Genomic DNA, 15,981 nt, shown 5'->3' with positions numbered 1-15,981 from the left:
TACTTTACGCCTTGTGAGCACTGAATGAATCAGCAGTAACAATTAGGACAGGGGCGACGGGGGAGGGGGGATAAAAAGGCGTAGCGAACGAAATGAGAAGCGATGTGAAGTTTCCACGAAGTACTGACGACACAGGGAGTGATAAAATTTGCCACGCCGCTAACTGCGGCTATTAAACAGAGACATTAATAAGGTCGGAGAGGCGCTTTAAGAGTGTTTTGTTGCCGGACGTTAATGCTGTTATAGTTCCATAAACGGGGCTACGGAGTGCAGCGCTGTACGAGATAAATCTCGCAATAAGCGTTCACAATCCACAGCCGCCGTGGGATGGCAGCCGTAACTCTGTTAAATGCTTTTGCGTCATCCTCAAACGGCGAAAATGATTGCCGCAGTATATATTCCTTTTACTGGGGTAAGTGCCCGCTTTTTTAAGTGTTGAAGACTGTCCGCGCAATTACACCAGTCACGGTGTGAGTTACCCGCATTCAGCTGCTGTGTGTTCGTGCGTCAGTTACTACACTTTGTTCGTACTGGAGCGTTACCACTTAACAGAGGAGTCACAAAATTATATGTGTGCTGGTACGAGGGAATGGAATGTACCTACACCAGTTTGCTGAAGAACAACTGCAGCGTTGCATTCCATTACATCAAGAGGGCGGGAAGTTCAGAAGTTGGATAGGATTCACAAGAAGGTGAGAAAACGATGGATCAACTGAACTATATAACAGATGTAGGAGAGGACTGTTTCTCTAAGATGGTTTGCAAATGATCGTTTACCGCCGGCCGGAGTGGCCGTGCGGTTCTAGGCGCTACAGTCTGGAACCGAGCGACCGCTACGGTCGCAGGCTCGAATCCTGCCTCGGGCATGGATGTGTGTGATGTCCGTAGGTTAGTTAGGTTTAATTAGGTGTAAGTTCTAGGCGACTGATGACCTCAGAAGTTAAGTCGCATAGTGCTCAGAGCCATTTGAACCATTTTTGATCGTTTACCGTCTAGTAAAGACATCAGAAGATCAAAACATACTGCATAATGATTTAGACAAGACATCATCAGTACGATGCGAAAAGCGGCAATCGACTGTAAATAATTAAAAGTGAGAGGCCATCCACAAGACTACTAAAAGGAATCCGTTAGATTTCGGTTACATGACAAATGAGACAAATCTAAAGGCTGTCAGTTCAGCTACAAGGACGAACAACTTAAACTGTATCCATCACAATGAAACTGTGGAGGGAGGCGAAACAGAGATTGCGTTTTATTGGCAGAACGTTTAGAACATGCAACAGGTCTGCTAAGGAGAATGCCTACACTACGATTGTTCATTCTCTGGTAGAGTGCTGCTGTGCAGTGTGGGATCCTTACCAGATATGTAGGCGGAGGACATCATAAACTTCAAAGGAGAGCAGCTCGTTTCGAATTATCACGAAATACGAAAAGGCGTATCCCGTATATGATAACAGAGTTGGGTAGGCAGGCATTACAACAAAAGCGTTTTCCGTTGTTGCAAGATCTTTCCACGAAATTTCTATCGGCAACTTTCTCCTCCGAATGTAAAAATGTTTTGTTAGCAGCTACCAGCATAGAAAGCAACGATAATCGTAATGAAATAAGAGAAATTATAGCTCACACGAAATGATTCAAGTGTTCGTTTGCCCCACGTGCTATTATGGAGTGGAGCGGTGGAGGAAATTGTTTACGGCGGTTCGATGACGCCTATGTGAGACACGTAAGTGATAACTGCAGGATAGTGATGTGCATGTAGACGTGAGGAGGTGTGACAGTAGGCCTGAGGGCTGATTACTGTACAACAAAAATAATGTACAGTCAGTATTCCGATAGAAGAATAGTGGAGACTAATGAGGAAAATTATAGAAACAGTTGACGAATTAGTATACTTAGGACAACTGAAAACAATCGGATGTATACTTTAAAAAATGAACAAGAGGGCAAAAGTGGCTTGGAGTTCATTTGGGAAGAATGTGATAATGAACGATAAGAAACTGAAGATGGAATGGAAACACGGATAAACAAAATATAAGAAGATGAAAGGAGGAGAGAATGTTTGCATTACTCGATATAGGGAGCTAATGGAAGATAGTCTGACGAGACACAAAAACGAACTTGGGAATCTGCGAGAGTCCTTTACCCAAAAGAGCACGATAAATAGATGATGGTGTTGTTGCTGCTGATTATGATTATGGAGTAATGTTATTATGACTAGTTGTAACCGCCGCCAGCTTCATACAGAGCAGATAAATGAGCTAAGAGTGATTCAATTAGGAGCTAAGGGGTGAACACGCATCTCTACACTTGTTGTGTGCACGAATACTACGAATCTTGGACAATGAGTGGTATAAAAACAAGACTGCATTACGACCTACCTGGTGCATGATATTCTGATCCACAGAAATCAGCGTATTTTCCAAAAACAACTGTCATGCGAAACTCAACTCGCGCGTCTTCAGGCATAATATCCTCTGTACCGTAGACGTAGGAAATGTGGCTCATTCGGTGGCCATTACACCAAGCAGTCAGCACAGGAACGTAATGGCACGGATTTTTGAATATAAGTAACCAAAACATCTTTACTAGAATAATTTGCTTACATCATTAAAAATAGTTGCGAGACACAAAGTTAAAAAGACACTGTCTCTCATCTTGTTTTGGTTGTACGACACCACTACCCAAAGCAATTTCATCATTTGGGAAAACAAAGAGTAGAAGCTAATGTAAAATGTATCTTAACGTGAAATAGCCGTCGGAAGATGACCCTTTCGGTTCGCAACCGGTAACGGCGTTATTTACATAAATAAATAGCATAGCAAAAAAGTGGCTGGTTGGTGTTGTCTTTTCGTAAGAGTCAACCTATGTACTTAAAGGAGATTGTGTGTTTGATAAATGTTTCTCGATTGGCAGTTTAGTAGTGCGGACGTTAAATCGTTTCGGTGTTCTTTACCATTTCGCATTGTGGTGTTAGAAGAGCAAAACCTGATTAAAGCCTGTAGGTCAATGCCATTTACTTGTTGAGCAGATACTTGAAAACCGATTACAGTAGGAGTAATCCACTAAATTACAGGTCCATATCGTTAACGTCGATATGCACCAGGATTTTAGAACATATATTGTGTTCGAACGTAACACACAGTCAACATGGGTTTAGAAAACATCGTTCCTGTGAAACACAACTAGCTCTTTATTCACATGAAGTGCTGAGTGCTATTGACAAGGGATTTCAAATCGATTCCGTATTTCTGGATTTCCTGAAGGCTTTTGACACTGTACCACACAAGCGGCTCGTAGTGAAATTGCGTGCTTATGGAATATCGTTTCAGTTATGTGACTGGATTTGTGATTTCCTGTCAGAGAGGCCGCAGTTCGTTGTAATTGACGGAAAGTCATCGAGTGCAACATAAGTGGTTTCTTGCGTTCCCCGAGGTAGTGTTATAGGCCCTTTGCTGTTTCTCATCCATATAAACGATTTGGGAGACAATCTGAGCAGCCGTCATCGCTTGTTTGCAGATGACGCTGTCGTTTATTGACTAATAAGTCATCAGAAGATCAAAACAAACTGCAAAATGATTTAGAAAAGATATCTGAATTGTGCGAAAATTGGCAGTTGACCCTAAACAACGAAAAGTGTGAGGTCGTCCACAAGAGTGCTAAAATGAATCCTACAAACTTCGGTTACACGATAAATCAGTCTAATCTAAAATCCGTAAATTCAAGTAAACAACTAGGTATTACGATTACGAGCAACTTAAATTTGAAGGAACACATAGAAAATGCTGTGAGGAACGGTAACCAAAGACTGCGTTTTACTGGCAGGACACTTAGAAAATGTAAGAGACTTTTTAAGGAGACTGCCTACACTACGCTTCTCCGTCCTGTTTTAGAATACTGTTGTGCGGTATGGAATCCTTACCAGACAGGACTGACAGAGTACATCGAAAAAGTTTAAAGAAAGGCAGCACGTTTTGTATTATCGCGAAATATGGGACACTGTGTCACAGAAATGATACAGGATTTGGGATTGACATCATTAAAAGAAAGGCGTTTTTCGTTGCGACGGAATCTTCTCACGAAATTACAATCACCAACTTTCTCCTCCGAATGCGAAAATATTTTGTTGACGCCGACTTACATAGGGAGGAACGATCACCACGATAACATAAGGGAAATCAGAGCTCGTACGGAAAGATATTGGAATAATAGAGAATTGTGAAGGTGGTTCGATGAACCCTCTGCCAGGCACTTAAATGTGATTTGCAGAGTATCCATGTAGATGTAGATGTGCGGGACCGCTATCAGGTTGGACCAGCGGAGAGCGAGCGAATCACTGCAGGTTGGTTGGACTGTCGAGAGAGGGCGTCAGAAATATGGAAAATTTCTGCCGGCAGACACCCGAAGAAACACGCCTCACATCTGGAAAGAGTCTGTCCCTTTCGAAAATCGTCTCTCTGGACGTAGGAAGTGAACGTTCTCGTTTTTGGGACCGCCCGTAACGCAATGAGATCGCCGTGCACCTCGTCTGTGTGTGCAGTTTCTTTTGTCGGAAGACGGGCAGTCCAGTCCACGGACGGCCTAGCGGTAGACGAGGCGCGGAGACATGGCAGAGGGGGGGGACGGGGGAAGGGGGGTTGGGGGAAGGGGGAAGGGTGGAGGGGGGAAGGGGGGCTGGGGGAAGGGTCGAGGGGGAAGGGGAGAGGGGGAGGGGGGAGGGGAGAGGTGGGAAGGGGGAAGGGGGGAGGCGGGGGAGGGCAGCTCACACACAGCAGCGCCAGTGAGCTGTCGAAGGCGCCGGCAATGGATGCTCCGGCGGGCGGCGCGAAACAATTCAGGGAATCCGGCGAGCGCCGCCCGGGGCCGATAAATCCTGGTCTCTGGGGACCGGCACGCATCGGCACCGCCGCGCCTCTAGCGGCCGCGTCCGGAAGCTGCGGCGCACAGTAGACGGGGAAACACCCGGGGAGACACACTGAGTGCCCGGTGCACCGAGACAGACTGCACCTTCCAATGTGGATCATCCTTCCTGACCTTAAACTGCACCCAAAAACGAAGGGCAACGCCGTGGCCTGGATACTGGGACACACTTCCTACGTCATTTTTGAGTTACAACTCAGTGACCCTGTGCAGTACATGGTCTACCTGTGGGAATGTCACCAAAGATTGCAAAGTTCACCGCAGTACAGTGAACATTTTGCCAACACTTTATCGGTCGCGCTCTTATACGGATATCAGAGGACGCTCAACGCACAGTGAATAATTTCGCTAGAAGTGTCCCCTTTGTTTCTCTCCATTCTGATTTTTTTTTTAGTATTGTTACCAAAAAGCTCTCTGTGAATAACTTGTCACACATTTCAGTTGTTTTTGATTTAGTTCTGTTTTTTAAAGATTTTCGGTTACGTGAAATATTGACCAGCTATTCACAATACCATTTTTCTCTTCATGTATTATTGTAGCGATGTTATGTTCACAAATAAATAAAAAAAATTTGCTTTCCTCTGCCGCATAATTTTTGGAAGTCGGGATTGCGTTCGCGCTAGAACCACCACATATTGCTAGACGCGTGGAAGATCTCCTGCGCGCGTCGTTTGGTGATGATCGTGTGCTCAGCCGCCACTTTCGTCATGCTTGTCCGCCCAGGTCCCCAGACCTCAGTCCGTGCGATTATTGGCTTTGGGGTTACCTGAAGCCGCAAGTGTATCGTGATCGACCGACATCTCTAGGGATGCTGAAAGACAACATCTGACGCCAATGCCTCACAATAACTCCGGACATGCTTTACAGTGCTGTTCACAACATTATTTCTCGACTACAGCTATTGTTGAGGAATGATGGTGGACATATTGAGCATTTCCTGTAAAGAACATCATCTTTGCTTTGTCTTATTTTGTTATGCTAATTATTGCTATTCTGATGAGATGAAGCGCCATTGTCGGACATTTTTTGAACGTTTGTATTTTTTTGGTGCTACTAAAACCCCATGTCATTCCAAGCATGTGTGTCAATTTGTACCTCTCTATCTACATTATTCCGTGATTTATTCAGTTTTCAAATTTATACTGAACTTTTGATCACCCGGTATATATATAAAACCTGCACTACACTGTGCAGTATTAACACACACAGAGTTCCACCTGCCTGTAGCGCCTGTTTTCTACGCGAGGTTCGTGGGGTCGTTCTTCTCGAGGAACCTCTACATTTGTGGCGGAATGCGCCAGGCGCCGATAGCTGCGATCTCCATTGCGTGAGTGGAAAAAATTGCACCACGCAGCAACCGTTCAAAACGCTCAGCAGTTTCTTTTTCGTAATTTACAACTTGTCTGGATTTACAAGGGCAATGCGACAACTCGTCATTACGGATTTGGTTGAAATTTATGATTTTGTGTAAGGTCTGGCCAGAAATGGTTCTGACAGAAGTGGGAGCTCTAAGTGGCTAACAGTTCAGATAAAACAGCATTTTTGGCGTTGGTCGAACAAGACATGAGCTATTTGCAGTGAGGTCGTGTGACTAGGGCCTCTAGTCTGGTAGAACGTCCGTCGCATGAAAGTCTTTCGATTTCACGCCCCTTCGCCGACTTGCACATTGATGGGGATGAAATAATAATGATTAGGACAACGCAACATCCAGTCCCTGAGCGGAGAAAATCTCCGACCCAAGCCGGGAATCGAACCCGGGCCCTTAGGATTAACGTTCTGTCGCGCTGACCACTCAGCTACCGGGGGCGGACACTTGCAGTGAAGTGATGAAAGATGTTGGATATCTCCTAATATCATGTCGGGCCTCCTTTTGCCCGGCACAGTGCACCAACTCTTCCTGTAATGGACTTAAGTTCCCTGAATAAATATTGAGCCACTGTTGTCTCTGAAGCTGTCCGTAACTGCGAAAGTGTTGCTGGTGCAGAAGTGTATGCACGAACTGACCTCTCCATTACGTCCCGTAAATATTGCATGGGATTCGTGCTGGGTGATCCGGGTTGCCGAATCAGTCCGTTCGAATTGTCCAGAATGTTGTTCAAACCTATTGCGAACAATTGTGGTCCGGTGACATAAAGTCGTTGTTTGGTAACGAGGTCCACGAATGTCTGCAAATGGTGTCCGAGTAGCCGACAATGACCGGTTCAGTAGCACCAGAGGACCCAGTCTGTCCCACGTAAACACACCCCACACCATTATGGAGTCACCATCAGTTTGTACAGTGGCTTGTTGACAACTTGCGTCCATGGGTCCGTGGGGTCTGCGCCTTTTTGGAACGCTACCATCAGCTTTCACCAACTGAAATCGGGTCTCCCCTGACCAGGACACGCATTTTCTGTCAGCTAGGGTCCAAACGACATGGTCACGAGCCCAGGAGAGCCGCTGCAGGCGATGTCGTGCTGCTAGCAAAGGCACGTACGTCGGTCGTCTGCTGCCACACTCCACTGACGCCAAATTTCGTCCCCCCTATTCTTACGGACGCGTTCATCGTACGTTCCACACAGATTTCTGCGGTTAATTCATACGCTGTTGCTTGTCTGTTAGCACTGATGAGGCTGCGCAAACGCCGCTACTCCCGATCGTTACTGGAAGGCCACTCTTGACACTGTGGATTTCGCAATATCGAATTCCCTAACGATTTCCGAAATGGAATGTCCACCGCTTCCAGCTCCAACTGCCGGCCGAAGTGGCCGTGCGGTTAAAGGCGCTGCAGTCTGGAACCGCAAGACCGCTACGGTCGCAGGTTCGAATCCTGCCTCGAGCATGGATGTGTGTGATGTCCTTAGGTTAGTTAGGTTTAACTAGTTCTAAGTTCTAGGGGACTAATGACCTCAGCAGTTGAGTCCCATAGTGCTCAGAGCCAAGTTCCAAGTTCCAGCTCCAACTAACCACTCCGCTTTGAAAGTCTGTTAATTCCCGTCTTGAGGCCACAATGAGGCCGAAAGTCTTTTCACATCATAACCTGAGTACAAATGACAGCTCCACCAACGCACTGGAATCTTATATCGTGTCTCCGCCATATTGCCGTCATCAGTACGTGTGCATATCGCTATCCCACGACTTTTTGTCACCTCAGAGTACGTCAGTACAGTTTCCTGGGATCGGTCAGCAGAGCTGAAAGAGTACAGAATGGTAAGCCGTGAGTCTTTGGTTCGAGTCCTGTACGGAAATTTTTTCAATTTTTATTTTGTTTACACTGCAAATAAACCGAAGTAATGCTTCTATGGATGTTCCAAGGACATCAGCATTTTCCCTTGTACCTTGGGTCGATTCGGAACTTTTCACAATATCATCTGTCTGTTCTCACAGTATTCTCGAAAACTTCGCGTTACACGGTCGTACGCTGTACTGTCTGCCATCGGGTTCCCCTAAATGGCAGGCAGCACCGCATAACAGCCACGCTATGAGGGAAACAAACCAACAGCCAAACAGGCGAAAACATCAGGTAAAGACGCCGAAGATTCCAGTCGATTAATAGGATCCTTTCCCTGCACAGGTCGCCGCGACATATCCGGCCACGGATTTCTACGCCGGGTTTATATTGGCTCCAGCTCACTATATAGGCCCGGCCGGTCGATGGCAGACCAGTCCTCGTTCGCTGCTAATGGCAACCGCTATAGCAGAGTCTCCGAGAAGATATCACCGAAGCCGGTGTACTGCACCGCCGATCGAAGTACCAGCCGACCGGGAGGAACCGCATCTCCGGCTAGATCGACGGACGTCTACATCTATTGTACAGCCAGCAATTGTACTGTAGAAGAGGTTACGTTCAGTAAACTCCTGGATAACACAACATGCGCCAGCAAGCGAATCAGCTCCGCAGCTGTAAATGGCGTTGTCCCACCAAACGTCGTTGGGCCGATATTACTTGTACCGGAAATCTGCTGTTGGCGCGGACCTACCAACGACTGCTCGAAGGTCAAAACGAAACTAACGGAATACGAAGTCTTGTACACTTTAATTATGATCCCTTCTTCGAAAGTTATTTGCAGAGTCCTTGTGTACACTGTACGCACAATCCTTTATTGGATTGTGCATGCACCACAGGCTTTTAAGTGGTTGTTCTTCCCGCACTCAATACGCCATTGGGACGAGGGATGGTCGTAACATGTGGTGTCATGCTAAGTAGACTATGCGTCGGCACGCGCTTCACTTTCACAGTGGTTTTCAGAACATGCACGTTGTTCGTCCAAAATATTCTGTGACTGACTTCATTGCCGCCGTAGAAGCGACGCCGACGTAGTGAATGTGAGTGCAGCTTGAACTGACACCTGACAATTATAGGCGAGCACTCGACTGGTCAGTAGTGAGCAGTCAGTTAACGTCATGTCTCAACAGTGTTACGTCACTAATCGCAGTGGAGCAACGTCTCTAAATCAGGTGTTCGAGACGTTCTCCAGAATGTTTTGAAGGAGATAAAAATGTGAAGTGTATCCTCCACAACTTGACTCCCGAAGAAAAACCAACATCTGGACGTCTGCCCTGATTTCATTGAAATGCAAAACTCGGACGTGGCTTTTCTCGAAGCGAAACAAATAATTAAGTGTGATCGATATGAACCTACCAGAAAAAGACAAAATGCAAAAATTCACATGAAGCGTCGAATGTTGGACGACTTAATTGACATGCAGGTTACATGTGACGTGCGAGTTGAACAATTCCCAAATGAGGTTTTTTGTTTTGGTTTTGGGGCGCAAAATTGCTATGGTCATTAGCGGCCCAAATGAGGTTGTATGAACGTTCTTTGCGTTGTAGTCAACCGAGGGAGAGACCACGTAAAACACATGAAGCTACAAAAACCACCATCATAGCGTTTATCTATTTTTTTTTTTGCACAACTGGCCATTAAAATTTCTACACCACGACGATGACGTGCTACAGATGCGAAATTTAACCGACAGGAAGAAGATGTTGTGATATGCAAATGATTAGCTTCTCAGAGCATTCACACAAGGTTGGCGCCGGTGGCGATACCTACAACGTGCTGACATGAGGAAAGTTTCCAACCGATTTCTCATACACAAACAGCAGTTGACCGGCGTTGCCTGGTGAAACGTTGTTGTGATGCCCCGTGTGAGGAGGAGAAATGCGTACCACCACGTTTCCGACTTTGATAAAGGTCAGATTGTAGACTAACGCGATTGCGGTTTATCGTATCGCGACATTTCTGCTCGCGTTGGTCGAGATCCAATGACTGTTAGCAGAATATGGAATCGGTGGGTTCAGGAGGATAATACGGAACGCCGTGCTGGATCCCAACGGCGTCGTATCACTAGCAGTCGAGATGACAGGCATCTTATCCGCATGGTAGTAACGGATCGTGCAGCCACGTCTCGATCCCTGAGTCAGCAGATGGGGACGTTTGCAAGATAACAACCATCTGCACGAACAGTTCGATGACGTTTGCAGCAGCATGGACTATCAGCTCGGAGACGATGGTTGCGGTTACCGTTTACGCTGCATCACAGACAGGAGCGCCTGCGATGGTTTACCCAACGACGAACCTGGGTGCACGAATGGCAAAACGTCATTTTTTCGGAAGAATCCAGGTTCTGTTTACAGCATCATGATGGTCGCATCCGTGTTTGGCGACATCGCGGTGAACGCACATTGGACGCGTGTATTCGACATCGCCATATTGGCTTATCACCCGGCATGATGGTATGGCGTGCCATTGGTTACACGTCTCTGTCACCTCTTGTTCGCATTGACGGCACTTTGAACAGTGGACGTTACATTTCAGATGTGATACGGCCCGTGGTTCTACCCTTCATTCGATCCCTGCGAAACCCTACATTTCAGCACGATAATGCACGACCGCATGTTGCAGGTCCTGTACGGGCCTTTCTGGATAAGAAAATGTTCGATTGCTGCCCTGGCCAGCACATTCTCCAAATCTCCCACCAAATGAAAACGTCTGGTGAATGGTGGTGGAGCAACTGGCTCGTCATAATACGCCAGTCACTACTCTTGATGAACTGTGGTATCGTGTTGAAGCTGCATGGGCAGCTGTACCTGTACGCGCCATCCAAGCTCTGTTTGACTCAATGCCCATACGTATCAAGGACGTTATTACGGCCAAAGGTGGTTGTTCTGGGTACTGATTTCTCAAAAATATATGCACCCACATTGCGTGAAAATGTAATCACATGTCAGTTCTAGTATGACAGATTTGTCCGATGAATACCCGTTTATCACGTGCGTTTCTTCTTGGTGTAGCAATTTTTATGGCCAGTAGCGTATTAAACCAGTCCCGAAGCTTTCTACGATTGAAGCGGTATGTAGATATAGTTTATGTTAGAATTCAGCTATACTTTGAAATAGTATTTTCTCCTCAGGGTCATCAAATACGGCGCAATACTGTTGGAGAGCAACATCATGTACGCCTGTGAGTCTTTCACGCATCAAAGACAGACACAGTGGGGCAAGCATTAATACCATGACAGCAGAAGCCTTCATTTCCTTACAACGCAAGGGGGCAAAGTCAAAGAGAGACTTTTATGTTATTATGTAAACTCGTATACTGTTGGGCTAGTACCTAAGTTCGTAGCGTTTTCCGGTAAGGTCAATGAACACAACACAACACACACTATTTACAACAGTCTGCCAACGCTGGGGAAACTTTTCGAGTCTGCGACTGTAGAAATCGCATGGTTTCGAGGCGAATGACACGTATAGCTATGTTCGGAGCACATTTTCATCCGGAAAGAAAGTTCCTTGAAGCTTGTTCGATAGAGAGCAGAAACGTGAAAGTTTGACGACCCAAGATCAGGTTAGTAAGGTGCGTGAGGAATGACTTCCCAATCCAACCCCTGTATGGTGCTTTTTGTCAGTGTAGCAGCATGTGGGCAGGCGCTGTCCTGGAATAGCATCACTCCACGCAGTCTTCCCGGTCATTGTTCTTGGACTGCGTCTGCAAGACGTCTCAGTTGTTGACAATAAATGTCGGCAGTGGTAGTCGCACCTCGGGAAAGCGATTCGTAGTACACCAGACGCACAATGTTCCACCACAAGAGTAACATTATCCTTTGTGTATGCACGCAGGTCTTTGTACTCGGAGTTGTTCCTTTGTTTGGCTCAACCATTCCTTTCTTTCCTTCGTCACCACTAACTACAGAGGATAGGAATGGTCGATGTTGCTCACGAGCCTATTAATGACGAGCAAGCCGAGATGCACGTATAGCCATCCGCTGATTTCTATGAGTTTGGCTTAGAGCATTCGATACCCATACATCCGATTTTTGAACCTCCTTACTCTTCGCACGATGGTGGAATGATCACAGGTCATCACATTTGCCAGTTCTCCAATACACTGACGTGAATGATAATGGATTACTAGGTTCAAACGATCTTCGTGAAACACCGAAGGTCTTCCTGGAGAATCACTGATGTCATAGTGATCCTCCTTAAAAGAAGAAAATCATTTCCTTACCGTGCTCTGTCCGGTGCCCATACGCCGCGCAAATGTTTTTGTGCTGCCTCCGCTGCTGTCACCCCTCGACTGAACTCAAGAACCATTTCTCGTAGGCGGCCGGAGTGGCCGAGCGGTTCTAGTCGCTACAGTCTGGAATCGCGCGACCGCTACGGTCGTAGGTTCGAATCCTGCCTCGGGCATGGATGTGTGTGATGTCCTTAGGTTAGTTAGGTTTAATTAGTTCTAAGTTCTAGGGGACTGATGACCTCAGAAGTTACGTCCCATAGTGCTCAGAGCAATTTGAACCATTTCTCGTAGCACCTCAACAGATTTGTCTCCAGAGCTGTATTCCTATCCACGAACGATGGCGGGTCGCGCATGCACGGACGGACGAGGGTGGGCGTTGTCGACTATTCCAAGACACAGTCGCGGTACGCGCATGCACGTGCTGTAATGTTGATGCATTAAGTTGTTCTGAAAGCGGTGCTGACATTCAAGATAATAAAAGCGGGTTAAAAGCTGTGTGCTATCTGGGGAAGTTATCCTTGCATTATTGAGCAACTGTTTCACCAGGTATCCAGTCTAGCTTACCAAATTCCCAACCAGACTAATATTAATTATCATCTTTTAATAGTCATCTTACGACAACCGGTGATATATATATAAAAAGAGAATTTAAATAAAAAGAAATAAATCAGTTTATATTTGGACATTTATTTTAACATTGATCATTGTTCCGTTAAAATTTCAGCATATTAAACTTCATTCAAAACTAAACTGGTGCCTTATTTAGGATTGTGAAAATGTGAGTTTGTAATCTTACGGAACACATCAATTATGGAGCCAAGAATGGGAGACTACATACAACACTGCATTCATAAAATAACACACGAAGAACGTTGAAACATATGCAAGAGGAAATTAACCACAACCAACCGATTCAATTTTCACCCAAAGAAGTTACGGTCGTAGCGCAATCCTGTCCGTCATGAAATTACCACACACTGGTATACTAAATTCATACTAACTCTCTGTGAAATCTTCCCGAAAAGAACAGCTGAGGGCTACTTTGATGATTACACCACATGCTTCACGTGGTCAACTTGATTTACACAAGGAGTGTAACTCCACAATAATTTTGACAATTAAAATAAATTACATCGAAACGCAATTTACAAAAGAAAAATCTCGAACTGGTTAATATCGTCTTACTATTAACCTGATGGGTCAAAGGACGTGGTACTGGTCTCACAAAAATACACTCCACGTGGGTTGAACATAAAGAAAAGTTGTTATATTGAAAAATACTGTGAAGACGAGACGTTATAATCTCACGCACATTCGCATTTAAGATTGATGATCTTAGTTAGAGTTACGGGTCATCAAGACGTGGTTCCACTTTACTCACAAATTAGTGACAAAGCAACTACTGGAAGATATTCTGAACTTCACACTCGAATTACACTGCGTTGCAATTTAAGATAACATCAGATATTTTAGATCTAAACCTGAAATAAAGGTGATTAAATTTTCAGTTAGGGTGAACTTAAGAAACCGATTGTCCTACAGACTTAGCAAAGACGCGCTTAGCCGGAGATCTTACCACTTCAGACGATCGCCGCGGACAGACTGACCTGGGCTCCTACCAAGGGTGGCTCCGTATACAAGACGGAAGTGACCAGAGAGGCAGCTTCCTATACCAACATGACAAGGGACGGACAGGACCATACTAAGGATAGAAACCTCTCTGCTTTTAGAAAGCGTAGCTAGCTGTTCCGACGTTGGTCCTACTGTTCTCTAGCAGACAGGCTTGTCTGCTACCATCCAGCATGCAACTAGAAATACATGCGCTCATTCATCCTCTCACACAGAAGGGAAGGGGGATGACAGTATCTTATCATATACAGTATATAAAAGAAAGCGGATGTAGGTTCCGTATGACACTGTGTGACATGGATTACATATAAACTGTGTTTTGAAGTGTAGTAGTGTGAGAGATCGTTCTTGTTTATGTGTAAAAGTAACACATTCCACTGTTCAGTCTCCTCCCAGATAGAGTCAGGAACACCACAGTAAATTTAGAACTGGAATGTATGCTGTAAATGACAACAGATTTAAGAAATTAACATGAAAGGAAGACCTTTCAGTGCCTTCCGCTTTAACGAAGCTGCAAATTATGCCTTTTCCTCACTTAGGCAGAATTTATCACTTATCACCACCATCAGCGGCAAATGGAATACAGATTCACTAAACACCTGGCTACGATCTCGTTTAACCCAAGCATTAAGCTACGGCATTCTGAGCAGAGGGCCCAGAACACCACTGAACGCTCACTGGCCGTCACAGTAGGCGCGACGTAGGTGCGCAGAACAAGCGTAAACTCGCCAGCCACCGTTCGTGACTCCAGCTACAGTCGCCAGTGATTCCAGCCAGCCTCGGCGTGTGCGGCGAGCTCCCACCAGTGACGGACAGCCCCTGTCCAGGCACCTGCCACCCGCGTCGCCTTCCGCCTACCGCCGCACCTCCAGCCTCCGCCACCAGCGCGTCCCGGAAGGCGGCGATTGGAACAAAGATTGGCGCTGATTGGCCGCCTCCTGGGGGCGGCCGGCACACCGGATGGGGGGCCCCAGGCGGCGGGAACGCCGCCCCCACGGCGGCTGCCGCACTCACGCACATACACGCTCGCGCACGTGGCAGGAAGGGCCAATCACGGCCGACAGGTAGTCCGGGAAACAGCTGGGGAGGTGCGCACTGAGGTCCACCGTACACTCGACAGGCGGTGGCGCGCCAGGGGCACACGCTCTGGTCGGATGACTCGAGGACAGCAGGACGCACCTGCTCCACAACGCCGATGTCTCTATCTGTGCTCTCGTCGGATGCATTATCATCGTTTATTTAGCTTCGCCGCCAGCGCATGGGTTCACAGATTGAGCCAATTAACAAATCGGACCCTCGTCAAAGGAGCGGCTTGCTTAGGCTATTAGGTTCACACGGCTCCAAGCACTATTGGACTTAACATCTGCCGTCATCAGTCCCATAGACTTAGAACTATTTAAACCTAACTAACCTAAGACATCACACACATCCATGCTCGAGGCAGGATTCAAACCTGCGACCGTAGCAGCAGCGCGGATCCGGACTGAAGCGCCTAGAACCGCTCGGCCACAGCGGCCGGCAGGCTATCAGGAGCTTTCGGCACCACCTCAGTTGTATCACTCTGTGTGGCGCTAAGAATCTACCCAATACACACATTACGATAAGATACAGAGCGGCTCTGCACTGGCTTAAGGTGGGAAGGTGCGACCAGGTTCGAAAGATCACTGGAGTGCAAATTGACACGAGACGCCAACAAAAAAACTGTTGGATGGATACCTGGCAAGGTGAGCGGGACACAGGGGATACCGGCCGCTGGCTGCACCATTTCTTTCCCGATGTAAGGGAGAGACTAAAACATATGGATCCCAGCCGCGGTAGGTTCCACTTCTTAACAAGACACGGCCCTTATCCCACGAAACTGGGTGAGTCTGAGGAAGACGTCGACGTGCACGTGAGGGGAAGGAAGCTCTCCAGAACACGTTGTCTTTTTCTGC

At 46.6% G+C, this 15,981-nt stretch overlaps 1 protein-coding gene across 1 annotated transcript in view; it reads right to left on the bottom strand.

Annotated features, from left to right (window-relative positions):
* The window catches only part of LOC124551194 (G-protein coupled receptor moody-like), a 141,007-nt gene extending 125,940 nt beyond the window's left edge, over positions 1 to 15,067 (bottom strand). The window contains exons 1-2 of the mRNA XM_047126182.1: positions 14,906 to 15,067; positions 4,767 to 4,934 (exon numbers count right to left, since the gene is read on the bottom strand). Of these exons, the coding sequence (XP_046982138.1) occupies positions 4,767 to 4,934; positions 14,906 to 15,067 (330 nt within the window). The remainder of the gene's footprint in view (positions 1 to 4,766; positions 4,935 to 14,905) is intronic.
* Positions 15,068 to 15,981: the final 914 nt, after the last annotated feature.

The sequence above is a fragment of the Schistocerca americana genome, chromosome 9 (assembly GCF_021461395.2).
Source record: "Schistocerca americana isolate TAMUIC-IGC-003095 chromosome 9, iqSchAmer2.1, whole genome shotgun sequence".
NCBI classification, from domain to species: domain Eukaryota; kingdom Metazoa; phylum Arthropoda; class Insecta; order Orthoptera; family Acrididae; genus Schistocerca; species Schistocerca americana.
Note: the sequence above shows the minus strand (reverse complement) of the source record. Positions and strands in the feature narration are given on the sequence as shown.